This window comes from Mastomys coucha, unplaced genomic scaffold (assembly GCF_008632895.1).
Source record: "Mastomys coucha isolate ucsf_1 unplaced genomic scaffold, UCSF_Mcou_1 pScaffold15, whole genome shotgun sequence".
NCBI lineage: Eukaryota > Metazoa > Chordata > Mammalia > Rodentia > Muridae > Mastomys > Mastomys coucha.
In genome coordinates, this window is record NW_022196897.1 from 147,913,967 (window position 1) to 147,940,263 (window position 26,297).

Sequence of the window (26,297 nt, forward strand, 5' to 3'; positions counted from 1 at the left end):
CATTTTAATGCACAGTAAACTCCAAAGTACCATTAACATCAAGTCCATTTTACAGGTGGGAAAATCAATGCCAAGTTATTAAAGAGGAGGTCCCAGGCATACCAGCCCAGAAAGTCTACTTTCTCAAATAGTGCTTTTCTATCTGCTGGAGGTAGAGGCTCTGTATTTCTAAAGCAATGGAACCAGATGTATGGGAAGCTACACTCTCTCCTCTGGCTTGAGACATCTGACATATAACTCACCCTGGAGAGCTCTCCTTGTAACCGCCTAGAAGTTGTAACATGGCTTTTTCTGCTTTGTAGGCCTATTTGTCATCCCCTACCCAAACTCTCCTTAATCACTTGTACACAAATCTACATTGAGTCAGATTCTAGAGAAATAAACAGCCAGGCCAAGGAGAAGGCTAAAATCCACAGAGACAAGTGTTTCTTAGGTATGTCTTAGACACCACAAATTCTATCCTACACAAGACAGCTGCTGCTTGGAGCTGCATGCAGAACAACCCTGGGAAGAAACAGCCAAAAAGTTTGAGGCAAAGAAAACTTACAGAGAAAGTAAAATTTAAGAGAAGTCTTGAAATAACAATGGAAGAGTCTGTCCTGCATGCATGAATGGAGATGCCAGACTAAAGAAGGAATAGTATTGGCAAGAAGGTGGTTCTATGTGCTATCACAAATTCTCTGCATCCCAGCATCTTCAAGGTAAGAGACATATCCAAAGATGCAGTTCAAGAAGCAGACACTGTAGAGCCTTGTAGGGTTGGAGGTGGGATGGAGTGGGGATAGATAGGGGAAGGTAAAGTGGTATGGGGGAATGTGGGATGATGCAGGGGGAGGTGGGGTGGGATGGTGGAAGTGGGAGGGTTTCGGGGAGATGGGGTGGTTTGGGAGAAACTCCTAAGTTGATTTTCTAGTCTTTCTCTTGAGCTCCCATGTGTAACTCATTGAAAGGAGGAACACAAGAAAATAAGTCAGCATAGACGAGAACCTTCATTCATTTTTTTTCAATACATGGTATTTGAGATGCCTGTGGGACATCCAGGTGGATAATCAGCTTTGAGCTCATTTAATGTGCACACTAAGCCTTAAGCTATTCTATGTTTTCTTCTTTTAATTTGTGCAGAATCAAGTTGTCTGATTTTCAATCTCGACAAGTTTAAAGAATAAGATAAAGACCCTTTCCAGGAATGTGTTTCACGAGTTAAGACTTTGGTAGAAAGAATGATAGAACAGAAGGGAAGAGTGGGAGAAACATGAGGTCACCGTGAGCACGTGTTTATGACTGAGCTGTCATGATTCATGGAGAAATAACCTTACTCTAGAACTGTACTATGCATGGTCTGCAAGGTTCCTGTGTGGGGACCTTGACAATAGTGGGGAGACAAAGAAAGACAAAGGACAGAGGAGTGGGATTGATCAGTAAAGTGCTTCCTCTGTAAGACTAGGGACCTGAGTTCAAATCCCCGGCATCAAATAGAAACCAGGTATGGCAGAGCATTCCTGAAACTCCAGTGTTGTGAGTGCCTCGGTAGGAAGATCTTTGAGGCCAGATAACGACCCAATTTATTCAAATCAGTGAATCCCAAATCCCAGAGAGAGACCATGTCCCAAAAAATCAGATGGAAAAAAAAATGGAGAAGACAGAACACTGACCTCTGCCTCCAAGTGAATGCACACACCTGGGCATATACATGTGATGTATGTACACACACATACACACACACACACGCACACACACACACACATACACACACACACAAGCAGATGGGTAAAAAAATAAAATCCTCATTGGCATAACCCACAGGCATACTTAACCTTCTCCATTCCCATAAACTGGCCTCCCTCACTCACCATCCTCTTCAGTCTGTACCACCAACTCCTCACTCTCCATCCGGCCCTCAGGGTTGGACAGTACCAGCCGCAGTCTGATGGTCATGAAGGGCCGTAGACCCCGAAGGGTATAGTGCGAAGAGGTCTGGATCACCTCTTCAGCCTCATACTGCTGCTGGTTGAACACGTACTGGTATTGTACTGTCAGGTTGTAGCTGTGGCAGCGGGTCACTGCATAGCCAAAGGGTTCCCACTGCAGGGTCAGCTGCCGAGCCCGAATGTCCACAATCTCCACATTCTGGGGGCCATGCACAGGGTCTGTAAGATACACACAAGATACAAGAGTTTTGAGGAGACTGCAGGAAGCAGGTGGTTGTTGTTGCTCTTCCACCCACAACTCAACCTCCCTGTGCTCTCCCAGGGCTCTTGCTAGCTGCAGCATAATTAACAGGAAGGCTTTCTTTAAATCAGTTTTTTTCTTATTTAAGCACACATGTCTAAGAGAAAACAAAATAATGGGGTGGAAATTTGTCATATTTCCTTCATAATAAAATATGTCAGCCATAAAAATATAAATTCCTTAACTGAATGGTGGTGGTGCACTTTTAATCCCAGAACTTGGGAGGCAGAGGCAGGTGTATCTCTATGAGTTCAAAGCCAGCCTGGCCTATAGAGATAGTTCCAGAACAGCTAGAACTACACAAAGAAGTCTTCCTTGAAAACCAATAGATGGATATATAGATATTTAGATATATAAATATAGATAGATAAATGCATGCGTGCATGCATGCATGCATACATACATACATACACACACACAGACAGACAGACAGACAGACAGGCAGGCAGACAGGCAGACAGGCAGACAGGCAGGCAGACAAAATTTCTTGGTTGCTGGGGGCTTCACTAGAGTTCCACTGAGGACTTATCTTGGGAGCTACCAGCTGCACATGCTTCTGGGATGGGCTGCTGGAGCTGTGCCCTGCCTTCTATGCTTAACCCACCTACAACCTTTCTCCATGTAATTTCAGTTTCTCCTACTTTCCTCCCATTCAGCGGCACAGTCTGGAACTGTGGTTACATCCTGAAGAGACATCCAACCGCCAACCCATCGATATGATCACAACGCCCCATGAATTTGGCCTTTGGATTCAGCTCCGCACTTTCACTTATAATAGGACATCATATCGTTTGGTAGCATCTGGGAGCAGTTCATTCTTTGTCCTGTCCTCCACACCCTCCACGGACACCATCTTCCACTTCTCAGTACCACAATACTAACCTCAACCTCCCTTATGTTCCAGGCTTTGTCCCAGTCCCTCCCATGTAGCAAGAGCCACGTCTTACTTCATAGTCTGCGCATCAGTATTTATACCTTGCATGGGGTAAAGAAATGACTTTTGTACAAAACTGATTAAAACAAACAAGATAGCGATGCTAGAGGCCTGACTGGCCTTTAACCCCATGCTATTTGCAGGACGTTATCAAGCTATGCAATATCTTAAAGTCTACTTTTTACTTAATTTGTAAATTAAGTGATAAGAGCAGCTAACCCAACTGCAGGAGAGGGTAAAGCTGGATGAATTATCCTAAGCCGTTAGAGTTGCACCTGGAACTTAATAAGCACATCATATGTAATAGCTGGGGGTTTATTTGTTTTATAGCAATAGGAAGAGTAATAAGTACAATCATCCTTCAAATGCTATCAAATGTCTTATCAATGGTGGTTCTGGGTAGAATCACTATGCACTATGACAGACTAGGATGCTGTCACCATTCCAGGCTTTGAATTCCCAGCGCTATCAGAATACAGTTGCCTCTGGACTAAGGCACCAACAAGAATGGCCATGGGTGAGAGCTTTTGATGCCAGCTGAGTTCCCTAACTTACCTCAATGTGGGAAGTGTAGCTTTATAACAGAGCTTTGCCAAGGAACACACACACACACACACACACACACACACACACACACACTTCATAAGCATGTCAGAGAGAAGGATGATTCATTCCAAAACCATGCACATCAGTAGCTCTGGCCTCTTTTCAACTGAGGAACTGGCAATCATTTTTATAGCTCCATTACCCATGGTTCAGGGTCCTTTGTGCAAAAGAAAGTCAGAGTCTCAAAAGCAAGAGTGACTTTGTAAAAGTGACATTGGATGAGTTGCCTATTATGCTGAACCTATGTACAACGAAAGATAAACATGTGTGCAACTCATCGTTAGGGGCTGTGACCAGGGGCTGTGACCAGGAATGGCCACTGTTACTTAGCTGGATGTCTCTGGGTGGCCTAGGCTAAACTTCCTGTCTGCCAAAAGTTAATATCCCTTCTAGTCTTTGTCCAGCAGGGATTTTTTTCTATCTGTAGAGATTCCAGATCTCTGTTGGTAGATACACCCAAGTAGAACCTTTCTAATACTCCTCCACTGGGCACTTCTTCAAAACCAATACTCAATCCTGGGGAGATAGTCATCTCATGGAGCCCTCTCCTCCTCTCATTAGGAAGTGAGTGCCCAGATATTTAATACTCAGTTAAGGCTGAGGATGCATTTTTATTAAGCATCTTAAATACTACAACATTCCATGTTGAATACAATTTCTGAGATGTCCAGTATGGCCTAAAAGCACAAATACAATACCATCAATGGAACAGCATCCGGAAAGTACTTGGTTTATTTCCTGTAGAGCGACATCGGGAGGGAGGGAAGGACTGCCTCATTTGACAAATGGGTAAATTGAGGGTTACAGAGGTCCAGGAGCTTGTATAAAGTAACAAGTCAAGTGAGTAACCAAATGAGGCTTTGAATTTGGAGAGTTCTGACTCTGTGTCTGGCTCGCATGGGAGGTAAAAAGAGGTCTGGAACGTAGCCATTGAAGGGATGCCTGCTGGGCTCCATCAATGGCAAAACTCTGGAAGACGCATCTGAAGACCCCTCTCTCAAGAAACCCAAAGTTCCAAGGGATGAATTCATTGTCCTTGGGCCACACAGGGAGAGGCAGGCTTGAGATTCACAATCTGAGGAAGTCCCACATCTGGTTTTCTCTACTATGACACCACTGGAAGCTGAGGTCATAATAGGAGCATAAACACGAGATAGACCACAGCCACCAGGAACTTGGGAGAGACCTAGAAGAATCCTATGAGTAAACAAACATTCTGACACAGAGATTGCTTTGCTCTTAGGAACCTGGACCTGCCTCTAAAGGGACAATGCTGGGCCTTCATGCTAAGCTGAACATTAGCATATCTTCCATCCACACTCTATTTCTTGCAACTAAATTGTACAGAAATACATGTAAAATACCTTCATGTCTCTCTCAGAAGTAGACTTACCCCAAGGCCTTACCTCTTTTCTCAGGCACAAGAGAAGCTGAAAGCCTGTCCCCCAGCAAAGAATTTCCCTACATATGGGAATATTGGGGCACAGGCAAAGTCCCTGGTTCTCCAAAGCATGCATGATTGAGTTAGAGCATGGCTTGCAGCCAGACTCAGGCACTCAGTAGCTAAGTGACCTTGGCCAAGGGCACTTCATCTCTGTGCCTCCATCTCCTCATCTATAAAGTGGAAATTACTGCACTAATCTCAGAGGGCTGTTAATGAGCATAAAATGAACTGTAAAGAGAGAAAATTGCCTTTCCCTAACAGTGGGGATTCCTCTTAGACAGAACTGCCTTTCTTGGAGAAATGCTTTAAGAATCCTTTAAGCAGTTTTTGTGTCTTTATTCTTTAGAATTCAGTACATATATACAATAAAATATCATATCTAGTTCCATCAACCCTCCAATCTGCCCCAAGTCCCCCAAACACAGCATAACCCCTTCCAAACTTCATACCTTTTTTTGGTTATTGTTTGGAACTCACTAAGTTCAGCCATTGCTAGCCATATATACAGGAGTGTTTTAAGAATGGGAGATGCAGTCCCAGGAATTGTAGCCCTACTAAATGTCCACAGGAGGATAAATACCAAGGTCTGAGATGGGGATGAATAAAGTAGGAAAGGCAGGGAAATAGTTAAGTAGTAAAATGTTGGGGCTACCCACAAATAGAATTTCCCCACATGATTCCTTGACCTTCAACATGATCTTCAGAGATCACAAAAGTACTTACTGTGACAGAACTCCAAACAAAGTGCATGCACACTTTGGTCAAATAAGACTCTCACAGGATCATAGAGAACAGGAAAATGGGACTCAGAATATTCTCATGTACTACACAGACCTTGGGAGATGGTCCTTGGAGGTTCCCCAGGGCTATAGAAATTAAGAGGCTCAGGAAACCTCAGTTCAAATGCAATAAATTGGGGTTCTTGTGACATTCTGGGTAAGATACATATGGCTGGAAGTGCCTTGTGACTGTGGTAACTCACACTGTGGAAAGCAGACATTGCAACTCTTTGGTAGGATCTCTGGGCTACACAGTGCCCTTAGCATCTACCTTTGGGAACAGCTCCATGGTATATGTCACTAAGGCTCCATGCACCACTGTCCATCATACTTATTTTGTCACACTGCCCAGGAATTGCTTGTTTATATATTTGTGTCCCAGATTGCCTGGGACTATTTTCTGTTTGTCTAGCATCTCTAGGATCTGTCAAGACGACTTCCTAAGAGATGACCAGATGGTGATTTGTTCTAGGAAACTGAGCTCTGGTCACTTGTTTCTGCCCTCCCTCCTCCTTTCATTCTGGCACATCAGCAAGATCTTGGAGGCACACATTTCCTTTTTGTTTTGTTTTCAACCAGAGAGATGTCCTGACATCATATATAAGAGACAGTAGTTTCCAGAATATGTAAGGGGAACATTCATGCACTCAGTGGGACGACCCCACCCCTATCCCCAATACACCTCACCCATCAAACTGAGATTCTGCTTCAGTAATTGCCTTCTGTGGGCTAAGTCCTGGGTTTACATTTGGCCTGGTGCAAACAAGGAGAAAAATTGCTGAGAAAGTCTTGTGTGTGCAGTAGAGATTGGCTTGTTGAATTTATATCCCCCGTGTAAATACATCCAAGCCTACAGCTTCTGGTCTCTGCCTCTAGATAACGCCCTGTCCATCTGACCTTCTCCAGTAACAGCCTACAGGCCAAGAAGGCAGCAGACAGCACCGAGCTGCTGGCTTGTCTGAGCAGCTGAAGGTTATCCCCTCATGGAATATCAAAGGGTCTCTCATCCTAACACCTTTGCAGTGTAGCAATGGGCCTTATCCTGAGACCCATATTGGCTCTTGTCAGACTGACATTTTCCCAGGACACAGGCTCAGCAGCCAGTGCATTGTGCCTACCTGTTCCTTTAGTTCACTTCTGATCATGCTTCAGGTCACAGATATCCTAGAATTTCAGGTCCCAATAGCTACAAACTCATTGCAGGGCTTGTGAGACCTTACTTTTCTTTGTCCCTTCTCGTGAGTACTGCTGGGGCAAAGAATGGCAAAAAAAAAAGCAGAGAGATCTAAAATTTGAGATCTGAGGTCTCCATACATATTTGTGCAGGTTCTTTAGGAAAGGAACAGAATTGGATAAAAGGAGAATGGAAACAGACCACGGGTCTTCATATATCATGTTTTATTAGGATTTCACATGTTCTAGGTACAGGAGACAGAGAAAAGAAGAGGGAGAAGTGGGAGAGGGGGAGAGGAAGAGGGAAAGGGACGGAGGGAGGGAAGCAAGGAGATAGGGAAGGAGGGAGGGAGGGAGAGAGAGAAAGAATATCCTAGGAAGCTTGTTTAAAACAGTATTGCATACCCAGGACTTCAGTCTGTTATGTTAAACCCCTGGAGAAAGCCAACACGAAGGTATCATGAGGTTGAATTGAGTAAACCTGGTTATCTTCAACTGTCAAGTTAACACAGCCCTGAATCATCTGAGGAACCCTCAAATGAGAGATTGCCAAGATCATGTTGGAGTTTCTATGTCTATAAGGGGCTGTCTTGATGGATGTGGGAGGGTATAACCCATACTGGGTAGCATTGTGCTTAGGCAGGTGGATCTGTGCATAAGAGTGTAAGGGATATGGAACCAGAAGGGGCTACCTCCTGTAGCCAGGCAGGAATCCTACTGGAGCAATAGTTTCACCAACCCACCCACAAAACTTTTGACCCAAAATTTATCCTGTCTACAAGAAATGCAGGGACTGGGAATAGAGCAAAGACTGAGCGAACGGCCAACAAATAAGCGGCCCAACTTGCGACCCATACCATGGTCAAGCACCAATAAATGACATTATTAATGATACTCTGTTATGCTTGCAGACAGGAGTGTGTTGTCCTCTGAGAGTCTCCACCTAGCAGCTGATTCAGATAGATACAGACACCCACAGACTCCACCAGATAGATTCAGATAGATACAGACACCCACAGCCGAACAGTAAATGAAGATTGGGAACTCTTATGGAAGAATAGGAGGAGGGATTATAGGCCCAGAAGAGGATAGGAACTCCACAGGAAGACCAACAGAGCTAACTAACCTGGACCCTTGGGGCTCTCAGAGACTGAACCACCAACCAAAGAGCATACACAGGCTGGACCTAGCCTCCACCACATATATGTAGCACATGTGAAGCTAGGTCTTCATGTGGGTCCCAAACCACTGGAGCAGGGACTATTCCAAAAGTTGTCTGTGGGATATGTTCTTCTAGCTGGGCTGCCTTGTATCCTCAGAGGGAGAGGATGCGCCTAGCCCTGAAAGACTTGATGTGTCAGGGTCGGGGTATATATGGGGGAACAGCCTCTCAGAGAAGAGGATAGGGGATGGGGGAAGAATTGTGAGAGAAGGTGACCAAGAGGGGGCAGTGAATGGAATATAAAGTGAATAAAAAATAAATAAATAGAAGAAAAAGTATAAAGGCCAGCAAATAGAGACCCTACATATTTTCTGTCTCCATGCTCTTGTCTTGAGTTTATGACCTGACTTCTCTGAATGTTGGCTTGTGACTTGAAACTATAAGCCAAGAAAACACTTTTCTCTCCAAGTTGTTTTTAGTCAGTATTTTATGACAGCAAGAGAAAAGAATCTAGGGGGAGAGGTAAGGAAACTAACAAATAGAATGTTGTGAGGAATCCAACCAGACTGCTCCTGTGCAGGTCCTACAACTTGATCATGATTGAGTAACAACTTATAGCACACAGAATGGCTTGTTTTAGAAGTGGGTACTCTCTCATGGAGAATTAAAGTGGCTAAGCCTGCAACATACCAGAAGTTGGCTCCAGGGACCCACCATGACATTTACATATATATGTGTGTATATGCACATGCATGTGTATGTGTGCGTGTGCCCTTCACATCGTAAGAGACTATTGCCACCCCAGAAAGGCAGCTTAGCCTTTCTTACCTCTACTGAGATGTTCCTATCCAGAATCCCTCTGCCTCTATTTCTACTACTCACACATTAAGACCCATACTCCTAGAGTGAAATGTGCCGCACACAGTACTTTGACACCTTCTGCTTTTGTCTGTGTTGCCCCCTGTATTGGGGATGTGTCCCATAGAGACAAATCCCTAGGCAATATATTCAAAGTTCAGTTCTAAAACTATTACATTCTGGAAACTTCTCCCAAGGACTTCACAGCCTTTTGTGATTGCTGTGAATTTTCTGTTAAAAAAAAACCTGGATACTTTTGTCAACTTCTGGTTGAATTGCTGGAAGATTGTCTCAATGTTTGGTCACATGAAAACTTGACCACAGAAATAATAGTTAGACAGATGACAGATTAAATAGGTAGATATGTAAATCTAAAAAGCCTATGAAGCCTGACCTTGAGAGCATAACCAAGCCCTAATATAATAAGGAGATAAGCAGTAAGCAGCAGGCTATACCAGAAGTCTTTGTGTTCCAATTTTAAGGGTAATCATGTGGTTAAGACAGAATTATCTCCTGGCTTCTTTTCTGTATGGACTCAGCCTCTATTTCTTTTGTCAAAGGCAATAGCTGTAGAATCTCCTAATGACCTTAATCAAAGCAGAACATCTTATTAAAGAAAGGAGCAGAAATCTGATTTCCAATTCATGAATTGACCATGTATTCATCATTGCATGTGGAGTTGGCTGGGGCAAATGTACTGTTCAAAGTTGAACCTAAACTGAGATAATTTGGGGCATGGGGCTGAAAATGTGGAGGTGTATAGCTCACATGTAAAATTAATTTTGCATCCATTTGGAGATGCAATTTGAGTTCTCTTCAAATTAAATTGCAACGGAGTCCAAGGCAGCTGCAAGCATTATTGCCGACATAATTTGGCTCTGCAAGAGCAGTAACACGTTGACAGATACTTCAACGTGACCATTAATTTGCAATTTCTGCATGGAAATGAGACGTGGAGAAGGGGGGAAAAGGTAGAAGGACCAAAATTAAAATCCATCTTCTTCCCAGCACCATCCACTTCTTTACTAACTTTTATTGCGGCAGATGTTTGGTGGCTAGGAATTTGTGGACCATGACCACACAGATATCATATGATGACAGCTGCTGCAACAACTGTAATCGTCAGAAGCTGAAGCATGTGAGCTGAGGAGGTATAGTGTTCACTACCCTCTTGTGGCAATGTCCTGGGGGAGATAAGTCATTTGCAATTTCATCAGACTCCTCCATTAAACAGTATATATTGATCATGAAGGCACCATGGCATGGCATTGTCTCTGCAAGCACCTGACCCAGAATCAGTTCCCTCCTATCTATGTCTGTACCTCATTCTTCTACTTGGATGATGGATGTTGTGGTGGTTTAAATAGGAATGGCCCCCTTAAACTCATGTGTTTGAACGCTTGGCCCATAGAGAGTGACACTATTAGGAGGTGTGGCCTTGTTGGAATAGGTGTGGCCTTGCTGGAGGAAGTATGTTACTGTAGGGGTGGGCTTTGAGCTCTCAGAAGCAAGGTCTAGTGTCTTATTTTTTTTTCCTGCTGTCTGTGGACCCAGATGTAGAACTCTCAGCTTCTTTTCCAAAGCCATGTCTGTCTGCATGCCAGCATGCTTCCCACCATGACAAGAATGGACTAAGCCTCTGAACGACAAGCTAGCCCCAAGTAAATGCTTTCCTTACAAGAGTGTCTGTGGTCATGGTGTCTCTTAATAGCAAGAGAAATCCTGTTTTGAAGGGCTATGAATGAATCAAGAATTCAGTGTGTTCACTGTGTGTTTGACAGAGTTGTATCCCCCAAGCCCAGAAGAGGAGGAGAGATGGGCATACATTAAGTAAAACTGAACTCATGGATATTATTATCATGAGCCAGCTCTTAACCTTAGATCTACTTTAGGTGACTTCTGGGCTTGTGCTCTAACCAACAATAATTTATTATTATGAAGTTTCCAATGATGCCTCTTCAGATAATACTTTAGGTAGGTTTTAATGTCTATGAAGATAACTTCGATCTCTGAGATGGAGCAGCTGGGCTTTAGGGATAAAGGTGAATGAGACAGTTTGTTGTCTTAATGAAGTTTATGCTAGCAGGGTACAGCCATGACAGTCATGAAGGATAGAGTAGCAAAGCCCACTGTATCTTCTACAGGGGATGAACTAGCCTCCTGGGAACACAGAGCAGAAATGAATAGCTTCACTTTGGGAACTCACCTGAGCCAATTTGAACACGAGTCCTGTACAACCCTGACATTCTTTTTCATAGAAACCAAAGCCACCAAGGAAATGTGAGGTGAGTTCAGGTTAATGATTCCCCCATAACTGCATTATTAGGTTATAATGAGAGCAAGTCTTTGATCCCAATTCTATTTCACAGATGAACATTTATTATATGAACATGTATTAACCAGCAAGCACAAAATAGGTCAGTCTGTTCCATATGGCTCAATGAAGGCCCAGAAATCTGTCCTTTAATGCAATTTGCTTACCATTTTGTATGAAAGGATCATTTGAGGCAGATGGGATAGGATCAGAAGTGGAAAAACATTTTCCTTGTGTGTAAGAGACCAGATAGCAAATATTTCATACTCTGAAGGTCTGGTGGTCTCTGCTGTGTCTGTTCATACATGTGTTTATAATGGCAGTTGGCCAGACAACCCATGTATAATGGGTATGCCCGTGCTTTCATAACACCTTGTCTAGCTCAGGCAGTCAAGGCTGGGGACTTTCATTTGACTATTCTATAGAAGGGTCAGTACAAGTGGCCCTGCAAGTCAATCAGTCATAAGACTGTTCAGGGGTCAAAGCAAGGGTCTTGGCTTACGTTTGCAAGGCCAAGATCTTGTTTTTCATCATGTAAGTCTGAAGAATGTTTTAAGATATTTGGGAGCTGAGAGTGTGACACAAAGTTAAAATGTTTTCCTAGACTGCATAATGCTCTAGGTTCTATCTCCAATACCAATAAAATAAACAAAAACTTGAATAGCCTACATCTTTTGAGTAACTTCAGTCCCACAATTTGTAATAATTATTACACTAGTCAATGGGCTCCAGAGTGCAACCACTTTTTGATACTGATTATGGCAATTGCAAAATGGTAGTTAATTACCAAGATATATGTCAGAAGCCTCTGTAGTAGTGAGGGTTTTCTTTAAGGTGCAGATCCCTTGACCTAAACATTTGTATCATCCTGAGTGGAATGCTCTTGGTCTTGACAGGTGGGCTCCCAGTTCTGGACCAAGCTTCTCTTACCTATGAAAGACTCATCATGTTCCGGTGGACATGGGCTTACATATTTGAGAGTAATGAGCAATAGTTTAACATGGAGTCTGAGTGTTAAGGACACTGTTTAAAAGGAAGGGCCCTTGGGTACAGCATAGAGCCACACTAACAGGTAAATGGGAAGGTAGGTTGGGGGGTGGGACAGGGAGAAGTCAGGGGTAAAATGTTAAAGCCTAAGGACAGGAGATACTGTGCTTAATGTGCAAGGAAAGATAGCAAGTGGGGAAATGACCATTGAGATGCTTATGTAAGATCAGGGAAGTAGAATAGCCATTCCCACCTCCTATCAAACAGGTGGTGGCCCCTGCACAGTGGTGGGCTAGCAAGTTGGCATGCCTTGACCCCTCCTACCATCCCTGACAAGGAATGAGAGTGACAGTCAAGATAGTTTTAATAGTGAAGTATTCTTTGCTCCAAGAAAACCACTAGGGGATGCATTGTTTAAGTAAATAATTTTAAGCTCTTACCTTATGTCCAGCACTATACTAGATGTAAGAGCAGACCAAATACCCTCTCTGTTCTTATGGATCCCATCAAAGGCAAGAGGATTAAATACTGCATCAGATAGATGTGCAGCACAGCACTTGATAGTGAGTACTATAGAGACAATGAAGCAGGGGCTCTGTGCTGCACAAAGGCCTAGAATTTTATTTCTTTGATTTTTAGTCCCTCTTTAATCTTTTCTCTCCATTTGCTTAAAAGTTGAACTTCTCTCTGGGACTCAGTTTAAAATCTGTACACAGCAGCAGGGTGGCAGGTGAGGTGTTGGGGACCCAGTTTTGAAAGCATGTGACATGTTCTCTGACATCTTTCAGATTAAAACTTGGCAGGGCACACTCAGATAACCACAGTGGCAATCAGACATGTGGCCTGGCCAGATTACATGCTAAAGGAACTCCCATGCACTCTGTTGTAACAAAATAGTAATGGCTTTTAAGAAACCAACTGAGAGGCCAGCTGAACACAACACCAAGCAAGGTGTACTAGTTACAGAGGGTGGTTTAGACACAGATGACATGTTGACAGAGTTGCCAATCTTCTCTCCTCGGTAGTTTAACTTCTACCTCAGCCTTTATTCAATTCTAGACTGTAGTTTAATGATCAGGAGCTCTGGTCCCAATCCATGACCCCATGCTATGATTGAATTTGATTGGCATGTATGAGAGGGTTTAATCATGACTGGCCCATTTCTATCCCATAAGACCAGGATGGGGAACCAAGACTCAGATACAACCAGTCTAAAGAGGTGGCTGAGGACTGTAGCCTGTGGGCTCTGAAGCAGCTACAATGTTTTAGCATTGTGTTTTTGTTCTAAGTACTATTTTGTTTTGGTTTTGGTTTTGTTCGTTTTGTGTGTTTTATTGATACAGTGTCTCAGATATTCCAGGGTGCCTTGAACTTGCTATGTAGTTGAGGATGACTTTGAACTCAAGATTGCTGGGATTCCAAGTATGTACTACCATGCTAGACTCCAAACACTCTTTTGATACCCCACTTCACAGTGCTAGGAGTGAGGTTGCAAAAATCACATCTTTGCCACATCTTTGTTTAACCAATCACCTCTGCTTTTGCCAACAGGTGGTGAGAGAGGGAGCCCCGGGCCTGAGGAGGAAGATGCTTCCTGTTAATTCCTATGAGCACATGCGAGCATCAATTCTTTATCTAAAGGAACTTTGGTTAGGATATTTTGTTTAGTTTGCAGTTTCCCCAATACTTAAAGAGCCAGCTTCATAAAAAATATTTTTGCAATTAAAAAAAGAAAAAGGAGCGAGCTTTATGGCAGCACTGGCCAGAAAAACACTCTTTGTTCCTGTCTTTTAGGTTTTCACAATTTCGGCCTCTTTCCTTTCTTGCTGGCTCTAGCAATCACTGCTCCCCACCGTGAAGTCATTTCTCTAATTGCCTCTTTTTACTGTTTCTGTTTTAAAGACCACTCTTCATATACAATTACCCACAACTTCCCAAACTTTCCCAGTGCATGGTGCTCATGATGTTTTGCTAATTTATTTTTGTACTTCCTAAGCTGAGGAAAAACCCAGTCACTTCATTCCTTAGCTAGATCACATACGCAATAAGTACCTCCACCCTGGTATCTTAAGGGAGACTTGAGAAAAGGATACAAACATGTTGTCTTAGTCAGAGTTTCTATTACTGTCACGAAATATTGTGACCAAAGCAAGTTGGAGAGGAAAGGGTTTATTTAGCTAACACTTCCACATTGTAGTCCATCATTGAAGGAAGTCAGGACAGAAACTCAAAATGGGGGGAGGGGGACAGTCGGCAAAATTGATGCAGAGGCCATGGAGGAGTGCTGCTTACTGGCTTCTTCCTCAGAGTTTTCTCAGGCTGCTTTATTTTAGAAGGACCACAACCCCAAGGTTGGCAGCACCCATAAGGGACTTGGCCCTCCCTCCTCAATCACTAATTCAAAAAATACCCTCCTGGCTTGCCTACAGCCCTGTCTAATGGAGGCAGTCTCTTAATTGTGGTTCCCTCTTTTCAGATGACTTTAGCTTGTGTCAAGTTGACATAAAACTAGCCAGCACACATATGAAAAGGAAAATGAATTCTTTTACTCATAAGCATCAGTACCTGCTAATGAACACATGCATTGTGGTGAGCAGCATCATACAGCTTCTGAACTCTGGGTTCAAAGCAGCCACTGCCAGATCTGTTGCCAGCTCCAAGTTAATTTTTTATCCAACATTTGCATTTCATAAGAGACATGGCCCAGAGCCTGGCTTTGCAAAGAAGGTATTAGGGCAATGCATGCAGGTCGAGTCGTCTAGTGACCAAAATAAAGACCATCTTAGGTTCGCAAGTTACATGGTTTTTGTTTGATGCTGGATTTTCTATATTTACAAACATCTTCTAGTTTTTAGGAGTCTTTAGGAATTCCTAGAGGTTCTTGGTAGCCTCAGCACATACCCTGAGAACCATGATAATTAAGATTTTTAGCTAGGGACAAGCACCATGACTACTTCCTCACTTTGTACTCCCTGAACCAGCTGAATGCTCCATGGTCTTCATTTCCCATGCCAATGTCTCCTGGAGACTGAGTTCTCCATATCCACAGATATGGAAGTACAATTCACTGCACTTCCCAGCTCTGTTTCAGATCCCCAACTCTCCTCTCCTTTCTACCTGTTCTATTGCTGAGCCCTGGCACAAAGTGGTCAGCCAGCCATGTCTCTCCACACATCAGCAGATACTGGGAAACATTCATTGGTCACAGGTACAAGGCTGAAGTCTGAGAATAAAAGCTTTAGAATGTTTAAAAATTACTTTGTGGTAGAGAAAATCAGGAGAGAAAATCAGGAGAGAGAGAGAGAGAAGCAATTTCTAAATTACATGGTTTCAGATTCTAGAGAAAGAAAAGGAGATTTGGGGAGGGTGTGGGGAAGAGAAGAAGTCAAACCTCCAACATCTTCCAGGTTTTCTTTCAATTCACCTTTAATCCACGGAGTGTCTCCTTGTCCATTGTTAAAAGGGAGAAAAGGAAAGGAAAGAAGAGAAAAGAAAAGAAAGAAAAAGGAGGAGGGAGGCTGGAGAGAAACAAAACAAACACTGTTGATGGTCAAAAGCCAACTCATGCTGCTTCCAGGTGAGTTGTTAAACATTCTGAACATTTTAATTCTCCTGGCTGTGAATCATGCCATTGGCGGAATTGGGAAAGAATCTTCAATCTAGCACTTGCTGTCACTATTTAAGAAGCCCTGTTGGAGATCAAATCTCGTCTAGGCTATGGACAACAAGCAGAAGTCATAGCTCCTAATTGGACTTTGATGGTCCCTCTCTAAATGCTACTTTTCCTTTCGGTTAGAGAGTCTGGCTTTTATATTCAGATCTGGGGTTTTTCAAAGCTCTGACAGCTCACAACTGAGAACTCCTCCACCCAGGGACACACTCTTGATCTCACGAGGAATTGTATTAATCTATAGACACTGTTCAGGACTGCTGGACCTTGACGAGCCCTGCTGTGTCAGCAGCCCCAGAAATGCCTACCAAGCTTTTTTATGATGTCCAGAGCTTTATTCTGTGAAATGTACAAGAGTATCATTAAACTGAAGGAACATTTTCAAATAAAAACTACTGTCAGTTAAAGGGAGCCGATTCTCTGTCCAGTCTCACTTGGGACCTACCTAGCCAAAGATTGTGAGAATGAAAGGGATAAAGGAGAACAATTCATGCCAGTGACTTCACCAAACACCCAAAAGGGAAGCCAGGGAGAATGTGGAGGAAGCTGGAGCCGTAGCAGCTCCATTAGCTAGACACATTAGCCCTCCTAATGCCTCCTTGTTCATTTTTAAAGCATTTCCTGGCCTGCTTATGCATCTTTCAGTGGGGGTGAGATAAAATGCACACACTGTGTTTCGTGGTTGAAGCTCCACTTACGGAGCCTAGCCCTTTCCAGTGATACAGTAGCATGGACTTATCATAGATCTTTATGTAAGCCACCAAACAAGAATCCATTTTCTATGAGAATTTCAAAGATGATCACAGTGGTAGTTTAAATGAGAACGATCCCATAGGCTCATGGATTTAAATGCTTGGTCTCCAGTTAGTGGAACTGTTTGGGAAGTACTAAGAGGCATGACTTTGTTGACTTAGGTATGGCCTTGTTGGAGGGGAGGTGGCTTTGAGGTGTTAAAAGCTCATAGCAGGCCCAGTGTCTCTCTCTGTCTGACTGCCGGTAGATCAGGAAGTTAAGCTCTCAGTCCCATGCCTGCCTGCCTGCTGCCATGCTTCCTGCCATGGTGATCATTGACTAAGCCTCTGAAACTGTTAGCAAGCCCCTGATTAAATTCTTCTAGAAGAGTTGCCTTGGTTATGGTGGAGGGGAGCCTTGGAAGATCAAGGGCAAGTTGAAAGTCCTCAATGACCCTGCTCTTCCTGCTAGCTGTTGGCCCTCTATTTACACAAGGTCTTTCTCAGATGCTTCCTATTCTCACTCCTTCTCTCTCCTCTCTATCAAACCTTATTTCTGAACTGTTCAACCCTGAATATGTAGGCTCACCCTTACCTACCTCTCATGGTTCCTGTGATGTTTGAATGAAATCAGGTATGCATATTGGTATGGTATTGACACACTGTAGTGACCTGTAATAAGCCATTGCTTTACAACCAGGAATTCATTTTTATGTTCCTCACATATCCTTGAATTGTCCAGACTGGGCTCAGCTTGGTTTGAGATTTTTAACTGTTTTCAGCTTTGTTCTATTTACGCTGGATCCTGGGCTGAAGGAATAGCAACCCCCAGGCCCTGTTCTTTCTTTGATTGATTTGCCAGAAGTAAGTCAACTTGTGCACAGGTTTCTAAAGTTTCTTCATGTCTCTGAATACTGACTGTGTCAGCCAAGGCACATCACATGGACAAACCCAACAGGAGTGGGTTGCTATCTAGACAGGATGGAATGACAAAGCGGTATGAGTCAACATTTGCTGAATGGCCACTCAGACCACCCAGATCAATCCATGTCTATGCTGTGGTTACAGGGCTAGGCTACACACCACATAGTCTAGGATTGGAAGGACAGTCTGGTCTTGCATCAGGTGTCTGAAAGTTCAGAAGTTTCTGCTGAGGCCAGGAGATGCAAGACAGTGGCCTCTCGTGCCTCTATGGACTAGGGTATGATGCTTCTCTGGGACAGAGAGACACAGCTTAGAAAGTTACTCTTGCCTTCTCAATGCCAAACTGAACTGTATGAGCCATCCATCCGACAAACTGGCTACTGCCCCCACCATCCAAATGCCTACCCAGACCGCATGCACCTAGATATACTAAGATCCTCTGCCTTGGTACCAAATCTTCTATGATAGGAAGTAAATAGTCCTTTGTGTGTCATCTGGAACCTGCTGCCTTCCACAGAGAAATAAGCTGTATGTGATTAGTTTAAGCAACTTGAAGTGGGCAGTGACCCTGGAAGGGTTAGTTCGACTCATTGCTTCAAAAGGTCCTTAAAAATGATCAGAAAAGAAGATCCAAGACGAGAGGAAGTGCCTCACTACTGCATTGAAGATAAAGAAAGCAGTACCAAGCCAAACAGCGTAGGCAGCCTCCTTGAAAAAAGGCAAGGAAATGGATTCTCACCTCAAGTCAGCAAAAGGAACAGCCCCGAGGAACTATTTTGAACTTCTGACCATAAAAATAGACGTATGTGTAGTGACTCCTTATAACTACAACAGAGCCTGCACAGTCCCCAAATACTGTTCTGTGTATTTCTGCACCTTAGCTCCATCTTCACCTCTATTGCCTTTCCTCCACAGAAATGGCATTTCCACATATGTTCCCTTGTTCGAATAAATGTTTGAGAAGCAATGCATGCAATTGATTAGTATGCATGCATTTTAAATACGCAAACTGGAATACATCCCGGCTCCTTTCTCAATTTGCTGTTCAGCACTATTCCTTTGAGACACATCTATGACCCTATGTGCCCTTAGTCAACCACTGCCATCCACTGCATGGGATTTCAAGGTTTATATCCTTCCTGCTGGGTCAGTCTACTCTCCCCTAGTTATGACTACCATAAACCATAGTACAGGGGCCGTCTACACTGTATCCCTATGTGGATCTGCACGAGCCTCTTTCCAGTGTATATGGTCCTAGGAGAAAAAGTATTGTCTGATGATTAAGCTTAATAAAGTGTTGTCAGATGCTCGCAAACCCCCAGTTGTATGAGAATGCAGTAATACACAAGACAAGCAGTGGCATTATCCAGTGTTTCAAATCTTTTGTCAGTCTGAATACTAAGTATCATTATTTTTCTCTAATTCCAATAAGTTTACTTTTCTATTTATTTATTTATTTAGTTAGTTGGTTAGTTCATTTTTGAGACAAGGTGTTCTATTGCTATAAAGAGACACCATGACCAAGACAACTCACAAAGGAGCTTGTTGGTGGTTGGCTTATAGTTTCAGAGGCTTAGTTTATTACTATCATGGCAGGAAGCATGGCAGTACACAGATAAGGCACTAGAGAAGTAGCTCCAAGTTATATAACTGGGACTGATATGGGCTTTTGAAATCTCAAAACCCACTCCCAGTGACATACTTTCTTCCAAAAGGCCATACCTCCTAGTCCTTCTAAGCAATTCACCTACTGGGATGAAGCCTGGAAATATAGGTGCCTATGGGGACAATTCTCATTTAAACCACCACAGGATCTCACTATGAAAGCTTGTCTGTCTTAGTATTCCTTTTGTAGATCAGTCTGGCCTAGAACTCATAGAGGTCTGATTGTCCCTAACTCCCTAAAGTATTCTATATCAAGTGTCATATTTTCTGTAAAACTCTGTTTAATAAGTATGGAAACTAAAACCTTTGCTTCTGTTCTCTAAAGGCTTTTAAAATAAAAAATAAATTGGTGACAATATTTTATTAAGTGTTTGTGTCATTAGATAGTCATGATTTATATCACTTATATTAAAGAAATGAATTATGCTATTATTGAAACATACTGAGACCTGAGATAAGCTCCCCATGTGCATGATTAATATTTTTGTAAACAGTGTTGGACCCATTGGCTATATTTGGTTTTAGATACATTCTTTATACATCCACACATAAAATGTGCTTGTATTTTCTTATCTTGTAATTTTATCTGATTTTTGAATTAAGGTTTAAGCAACTTCATAAAAGAAACTAAACTGCCTTTGTATATTTTCTAGAAAAAAATAGCATTAAAGTTAAAAGTTAAACCTCTTCTGATAATGTGTTAGAACTTGCTACTCACCATTCACATGAGCTCAGTGGGATTTTTGTTGTTTATTTGGTCATTTTTTTATAATTGTTTTTTGTTTTATTTTGAGACAGGTTCTATGTGGCTGTTGTTTTTGATGATAGTTTTTATTTATATTTAAAATTTTCATATTTTATGAAAGGTATTTGGAAATGTACCTGCCTCCAACTCTTCCTAGTGCTCCCCACCTCCAACTCCTCCTGGTGCTCCCCACCTCCAACTCCTCCTGCTGCTCCCCGCCTCCAACTCCTCCTGGTGCTTCCTGCCTCCAACTCCTCCTGCTGCTCCCCACCTCCAACTCCTCCTGGTGCTCCCCACCTCCAACTCCTCCTGGTGCTCCCCACCTCCAACTCCTCCTGGTGCTCCCCACCTACAACTCTTCCTGGTGCTTCCTGCCTCCAACTCTTCCTGGTGCTTCCTGCCTCCAACTCCTCCTGGTGCTCCCCGCCTCCAACTCCTCCTGGTGCTCCCCACCTCCAACTCCTCCTGGTGCTCCCCACCTCCAACTCCTCCTGCTGCTCCCCACCTCCAACTCCTCCTGCTGCTCCCCACCTCCAACTCCTCCTGGTGCTCCCCACCTCCAACTCCTCCTGGTGCTCCCCACCTCCAACTCCTCCTGGTGCTCCCCACCTCCAATTCCTCCTGGTGCTCCCCACCTACAACTCTTCCTGGTGCTTCCCGCCTCCAACTCCTCCTGGTGCTTCCTGCCTTCAACTCCTCTGGTGCTCCTTACCTAAACTGCCTTCTTTAGGTTCAAAGTGGTCCATCAAAAGGCAGTGCTGGTGACAAAGTCCTAAGTAAAGGGACATTGGCCAGGTAAACAAAAGGCCAAAGGTGGGTTTTCTGTTTACCAGGAACTTCCCTTCCTTAATGTTCCCCCAAAGGTCAAGTACCTAGAGTGAGGGTGTTTATTTCTCATCAACAGAGCAGCCTCCATCAGCTCAAAGCCCCACACCCTACTAACTGTCACGTAAAATCCACTTGCTTTTCTTCCAGTATGCTATCCTCTCTGCCAGATTCCTGTTCAGTGCATGCTTTGGAAGTTTGGTCTGGCTCATTGGTTTCAACATGCCCTCATTTACACCTCCCCAAACCTTGCTCTCTGTCTTGTCATTGTTGATGGTGTTGCCAATAGTGCTGCCTGTGAGCATATGGGTTTGTGGCCATCCACTGGGACTTGGGCAACCGAGCTGGCAGTAGCCAGATCCCCTAGAAGAATGACTCTGGATTCCTGAGCACCCACCCTCTGACCATAGCTCTTTGACAGATGTAGGACCTGGGGGCTATGTCCCCATCCATACTGAAACACTTGACTGAGTTGATCTTATGCTGTCTTGTACAGTGCCTAGTGTTTTTGAGAATTGCTTGGGTATCATTTTAATTTCTTTAATCCTATTGATCCACAGAATGGTTCTCTTTGTCCTTATGCTGGGTTTGTCATTTTAAGTTTTCCTATAATTATATGCATTCAAAGTTCTTAGTTCAACAGCTCAGGATTCATTATATTCTTACTTTAAAAATATTTGTGTTTACAACATTTTTCTTTCATCAACTGGCATTATTTTTTTAGCATTCTTTTCAAAGAACTAAATTATATACATACTTTTTAAATTCTCTTCTATTCAGTTAGTCTTTTCCTTACTCATTTGGACTTTTTCTGATATTCTTGAGATGAATGCTTAGCTCATTTTTAGCATTTAAAAATGATTACGGATTCATAAGAGGTGGCATAGAACCATACAATACTTCCCTGAGAATTGTAAGCCAACATCCTCAACTGTTAATGTGTGTTGTAAAGTGCACACAGGAAATTATCACTACCTCAAGCCACAAGATTAATTCAGACCTCACCTACACATCCTTGAACATATTTGTGTTTGGTTTTATGTAATTTTAACCTGTGCAGTGTCCTGTGATGAGCACTACAATCAAAATACAGAAGTTTATCACCATTAGACTCCTTTATGACTATGGTTTGAATGTTTGGGATGGCTGCAAAGCTCTAAGTGTATTAGAAAAAGGTAGCCTTTTGAAGGTGATTGGGTAGAGCCATGTGAATGGTAGTGTCTCATAAAGCATCTCCAGGTGAGTTCAGCCTAGCCAGCCATGGGTAGAACCAGCCCTTATTCCCTCTAGAGCAGCAGAGCAGCCTTTCCTCAACCTGTGAGTGGCGACCACTTTGGCAAAGCTCTATCTCCAAAAATTTTACATTCTGATTCATAATGGTAGCAAAATCCATGGTTAGGAAGTAGCAACAAAAATAAATTTATGGTTGGGGGTCGCCACAACATGAGAAACTCTACTAAAGGGTCTTAGCATTAGGAAGGTTGGGAACCACAGCTCTGGAGAATGCAGTGATAAGACGCTGCCTCGGAGCAAAGAGTGAGCCCTGGCCACCTACAGGATATCCAACTGTGGGAAACTTAGTCTGACGAATTATCCTATAGCAGTGGGAATTGACTAAGTGTTTATACTACCTGATTGAAGCCTCTCTCTCCCTATCCTTTCCTTCCTTCCAGATTAAAACCCCTCCCAGTCACTAATCTATCACCTTTATAACTGAATGACTTGAAGAAAATTATATCAGTGAAATAACATGTAATATCCTGTCTCAGAAAATCATTATTTCCCAGAGACTCCCCAAGTTATCACATATATCAACAGTTTGATCCTTTTTGTTGCTTAGTAGTACTCCATGGTGCCGCTGCCTCAGGTGTTACAGTTTGCTTATCCAGACACTGAAAGGCATTTGAATAATTTCTAATTTGGGGTTCCTATAGATAACATTAGTGTGGGTCCTCACATACTAGCCTCTATGTGAACATGATGCTTCATGTTTGCACAGTGAATGTCCAGGAGGACAGGCACTGGATTGAGAAATAAGTTTTTTTTTTTTTTTACTCAGAAAATAAATAGATTATAGTTGGCCAGAGGGCTCAGTGGGTAAGGACACTTGCTACCAACTGTGATCATCTCAGTTTGGCTGCCAGGACCTACACTGTGGAAGGAGAAAAGTGACTCCTGCTAGTTGTCCCCTGTCCTCCACGTGCACTTGCAATCACACACAGTTGAGTATACATGTAAACATGTGCGTGCATGCATGCACGTGCACATACACACAATTGTAATTAAAAATATAAAAAAACTAAAATAAACAAATATACTAGATTCCAGTGAGGCCTCTAGAGACCTTACATGCCTATGGTAGTTTGAATAGAAATGGCCTACATAGACGGTTGTGTTTGAATACTTGGTCTATAGGGAGTGTCATTATTAGGAAGTGTGGCCTTGTTGGAATAGGTGTGGGTTTGTTGGAGGAAGTGCATCACTAGAGGGTAGCCTTTGAGGCCTCAGAGGCTCAAGCCCAGGCTCAGGGGCTCACTGCCTCTTCCTGCTGTCTGTGGATCAAAATGTAGAACTCTCAGCTCCTTCTCTAGCACCGTGTCTGCCTGTAGAGTGCCATTCTTTCTGCCTTGATGATATTGGACCAGACCTCTGAACTGTAAGCCAGCAACATTTAAATGTTTTTTTTTTTTTTTTTTGATAAGAGTTGTCTGTAGTTGTGGTGTTTCTTCACAGCAACAGAAATCCTAAGACAATGACCTTCACCCCCAAGAAGTGCATGAGGGTTCCAGGTTCTCCTCATCCTCATTAGCATTTGATGTCATCGCCACTTTCCTGTTAGCCATTTGGATGGCACATGGTCATGCTTTACTGTTGCTTTAGCTTTTGTTTCCCGAGTGGCTGGTGATGCAGAACATCTCTTGTGGTTTTGTTTTTGTTTTAGTTTTTCATTTATTTCCTCATTCCCTTTGCTATCTATATGGATATGTATAGATCTTCATAGATCATTTCCTTTAAACCTCTGTTACCTAGTAGCTTACTTTAAAACTCTATTCCCCTGTAGGTATGGCTTTGGATCTGTTCCACAAGTACAGACATTCTCTGATCCACCATCATTTTTTGCTCCATGATTTCCTGATGGCTTCCCTTTCATCTGAGCATAACTTAGCAGTGTGTCATTTAGTTGTCAGGATCATGAGATCTTATAAAGTACCTTTTGGTTATTAATTTCCAATTTATTGTTTTATTGTATTATTTATTGGGGAACATGGTCTTTCTGACAAGGATTTTAAAATTTTAATTTTCTTTTACACAGGTTAATACATACTCTATTTGTGTGACAGTTCTGTGTGTGTTCAGATAATATCTCTGTTGTTTGGGTTTAGATTTCTATCTATCAAAATTACTCAACACTAACTGCTCAGTATCTTACTACTATTGAGTTTAATAATTATAATTTTCAGATCTTCAATATCTTTGCACATTTTTTACCTACTTGATATTATTCTGTTTCACTAGATTTATCTCCCAGTTCAGTCATTAACTTGATTCTGCCTCACATCATAACCATAAAAAAAAACATCAGCCATAATTTGCAAACACCTGTCCATGTTGCACAAAGTTTTAAGTAGTACGTGTCAGGTATGTGGCTAAGCACTTTGCTCACAGAATATCAACTTACTATAACTATAAGTCACAATGTTCTCTTTTACAGTCAAAATGGCTGAGATTCTAGAAGCACAGTGACTATGTCATACAGCTAGGAACCAGCACAGTAGATATTTAAATGCAAATATATAATATATTTAATAATATATATTATTATATATAATATATATAATATATATAACGTGTACATTATATATATATATATATAATGCTTTTAATGACTGCATGACTGATTTTACTCATCTATGAAATGGCGAGCATGGTGAAGTATCTGAAGGGTGCTCAGTTTAGGTAAAGAAATTCATCATTTTCATCATCTGCAATATATCCATTCTCTTGCTCTTTAAGTCTTATATATCCATAAACTTTTTTTATCCTCATAGCATCTCATAAGGTAAGTACTGAGCTTTAAATATCACAGATGGCCAATAAAAGTTCAGAGTGGTACACTAGGATATGAACTTGGTTTGGTGGTCATAATCCAAGTCCTACAGTGCTAGTCACAACACCGGACTAGGTCCCCCATGCTAAAATGCCAAATTCTCACTGTACTGTTAAAGAAGTTGCCTTTTTTACAGCACATATCCTTTGGTCCTTTGGTTGTTACATAGGGGTCTTGAGAGAAATCTTCCCCATCTTACCTGATGGATCGAACTGTTTCAATTTACTGGAAGCTGGAAGACAACACCCTCCTCCCCTTTTGCATTCCCCAAAATGCTCAGCGAATTCCCAAATGCAGCCCTTGGATTTTGCCAAGCTCATCTCTACCCCTCCCCTTTGTCATCTTCTCCATTAGCTAAGGAGCTGCTACCCCAAGTCATACTGCCCAGCCCCTCCCCTTACTTTCAAGAAATGGACCATCAAAGCGACATATCTCTTAATGTCTTTTACAATATGGAGGCGTAGGCTTTTCTCATTCATCCCATCCTTTTGCCTACCAACATTTTCTCCTCCCTCTGGCTCCCTGGAGCAAGAGGAAAGAAGCAGTGAGTTATTAAGATCTGCAACTGTGCTAAATGGCTTCATATTACGGTTAGGAACCTCTGGAGAAATAACAATGATATCACTACATCTTTTGTTCTCAGAAAAATAATGTGGCAAGAAGACACCTCTAGTCTTCTATTTTAATTTGCTTTTATTGATCCTTGAGAAAATTAGAGAAACACGTTTTCTCAGTGCAAATGTTATGACGATGCACAGGGAAGCTTCAATTATAAGGAATAATGAAGTTGGAGCTCTGAGAGCACAGGGTTAGAAAGATGGTAGGTGAGCAGGCACCCAGGAACAGAAGGAAATCATGCTCTGTGAGCTCCAGGTTGTGGTGATATGCAATCAGAGAGACATTTCATGAGTTAACTAGAAATCTCCTTCCCCTCACTGACCATATTCCTATCATAGTAGACTACTATATTTGTTTGTCTTTTGCCATTTGCAGAAATTATCCTCTTCATGTGTCTATGTGATTAGTCAGTTATGGATTAGCCTGAAAAATGCAATACACAAAAGCAAGAACTTTGTGTCTTTATTTCTACTTTTTCTTCAGTGTATAAAATCACAATTGTCACATAATGGGAAGTCAAATGTG

The 26,297-nt window shown here is 42.4% G+C and overlaps 1 protein-coding gene and 1 non-coding gene across 24 annotated transcripts in view; one reads left to right on the forward strand and one right to left on the reverse strand.

Moving 5' to 3' along the window:
* Nucleotides 1-26,297, reverse strand: part of Ptprt (protein tyrosine phosphatase receptor type T) — a 1,176,099-nt gene that overhangs the window by 451,489 nt on the left and 698,313 nt on the right. For all 23 annotated transcript variants that reach the window (XR_004119009.1, XR_004119008.1, XM_031372635.1 and 20 more), the window contains exon 8: nt 1,851-2,147. Coding sequence is in view for 21 of the 23 variants with exons in the window: in XM_031372635.1 (XP_031228495.1) it covers nt 1,851-2,147 (297 nt within the window). In the remaining 2 variants the exon portion in view is untranslated. The remainder of the gene's footprint in view (nt 1-1,850; nt 2,148-26,297) is intronic.
* On the forward strand, nt 4,142-4,206 carry LOC116092702. The gene has a single exon (XR_004119428.1). It is a non-coding gene; the product is annotated as a U7 small nuclear RNA (small nuclear RNA).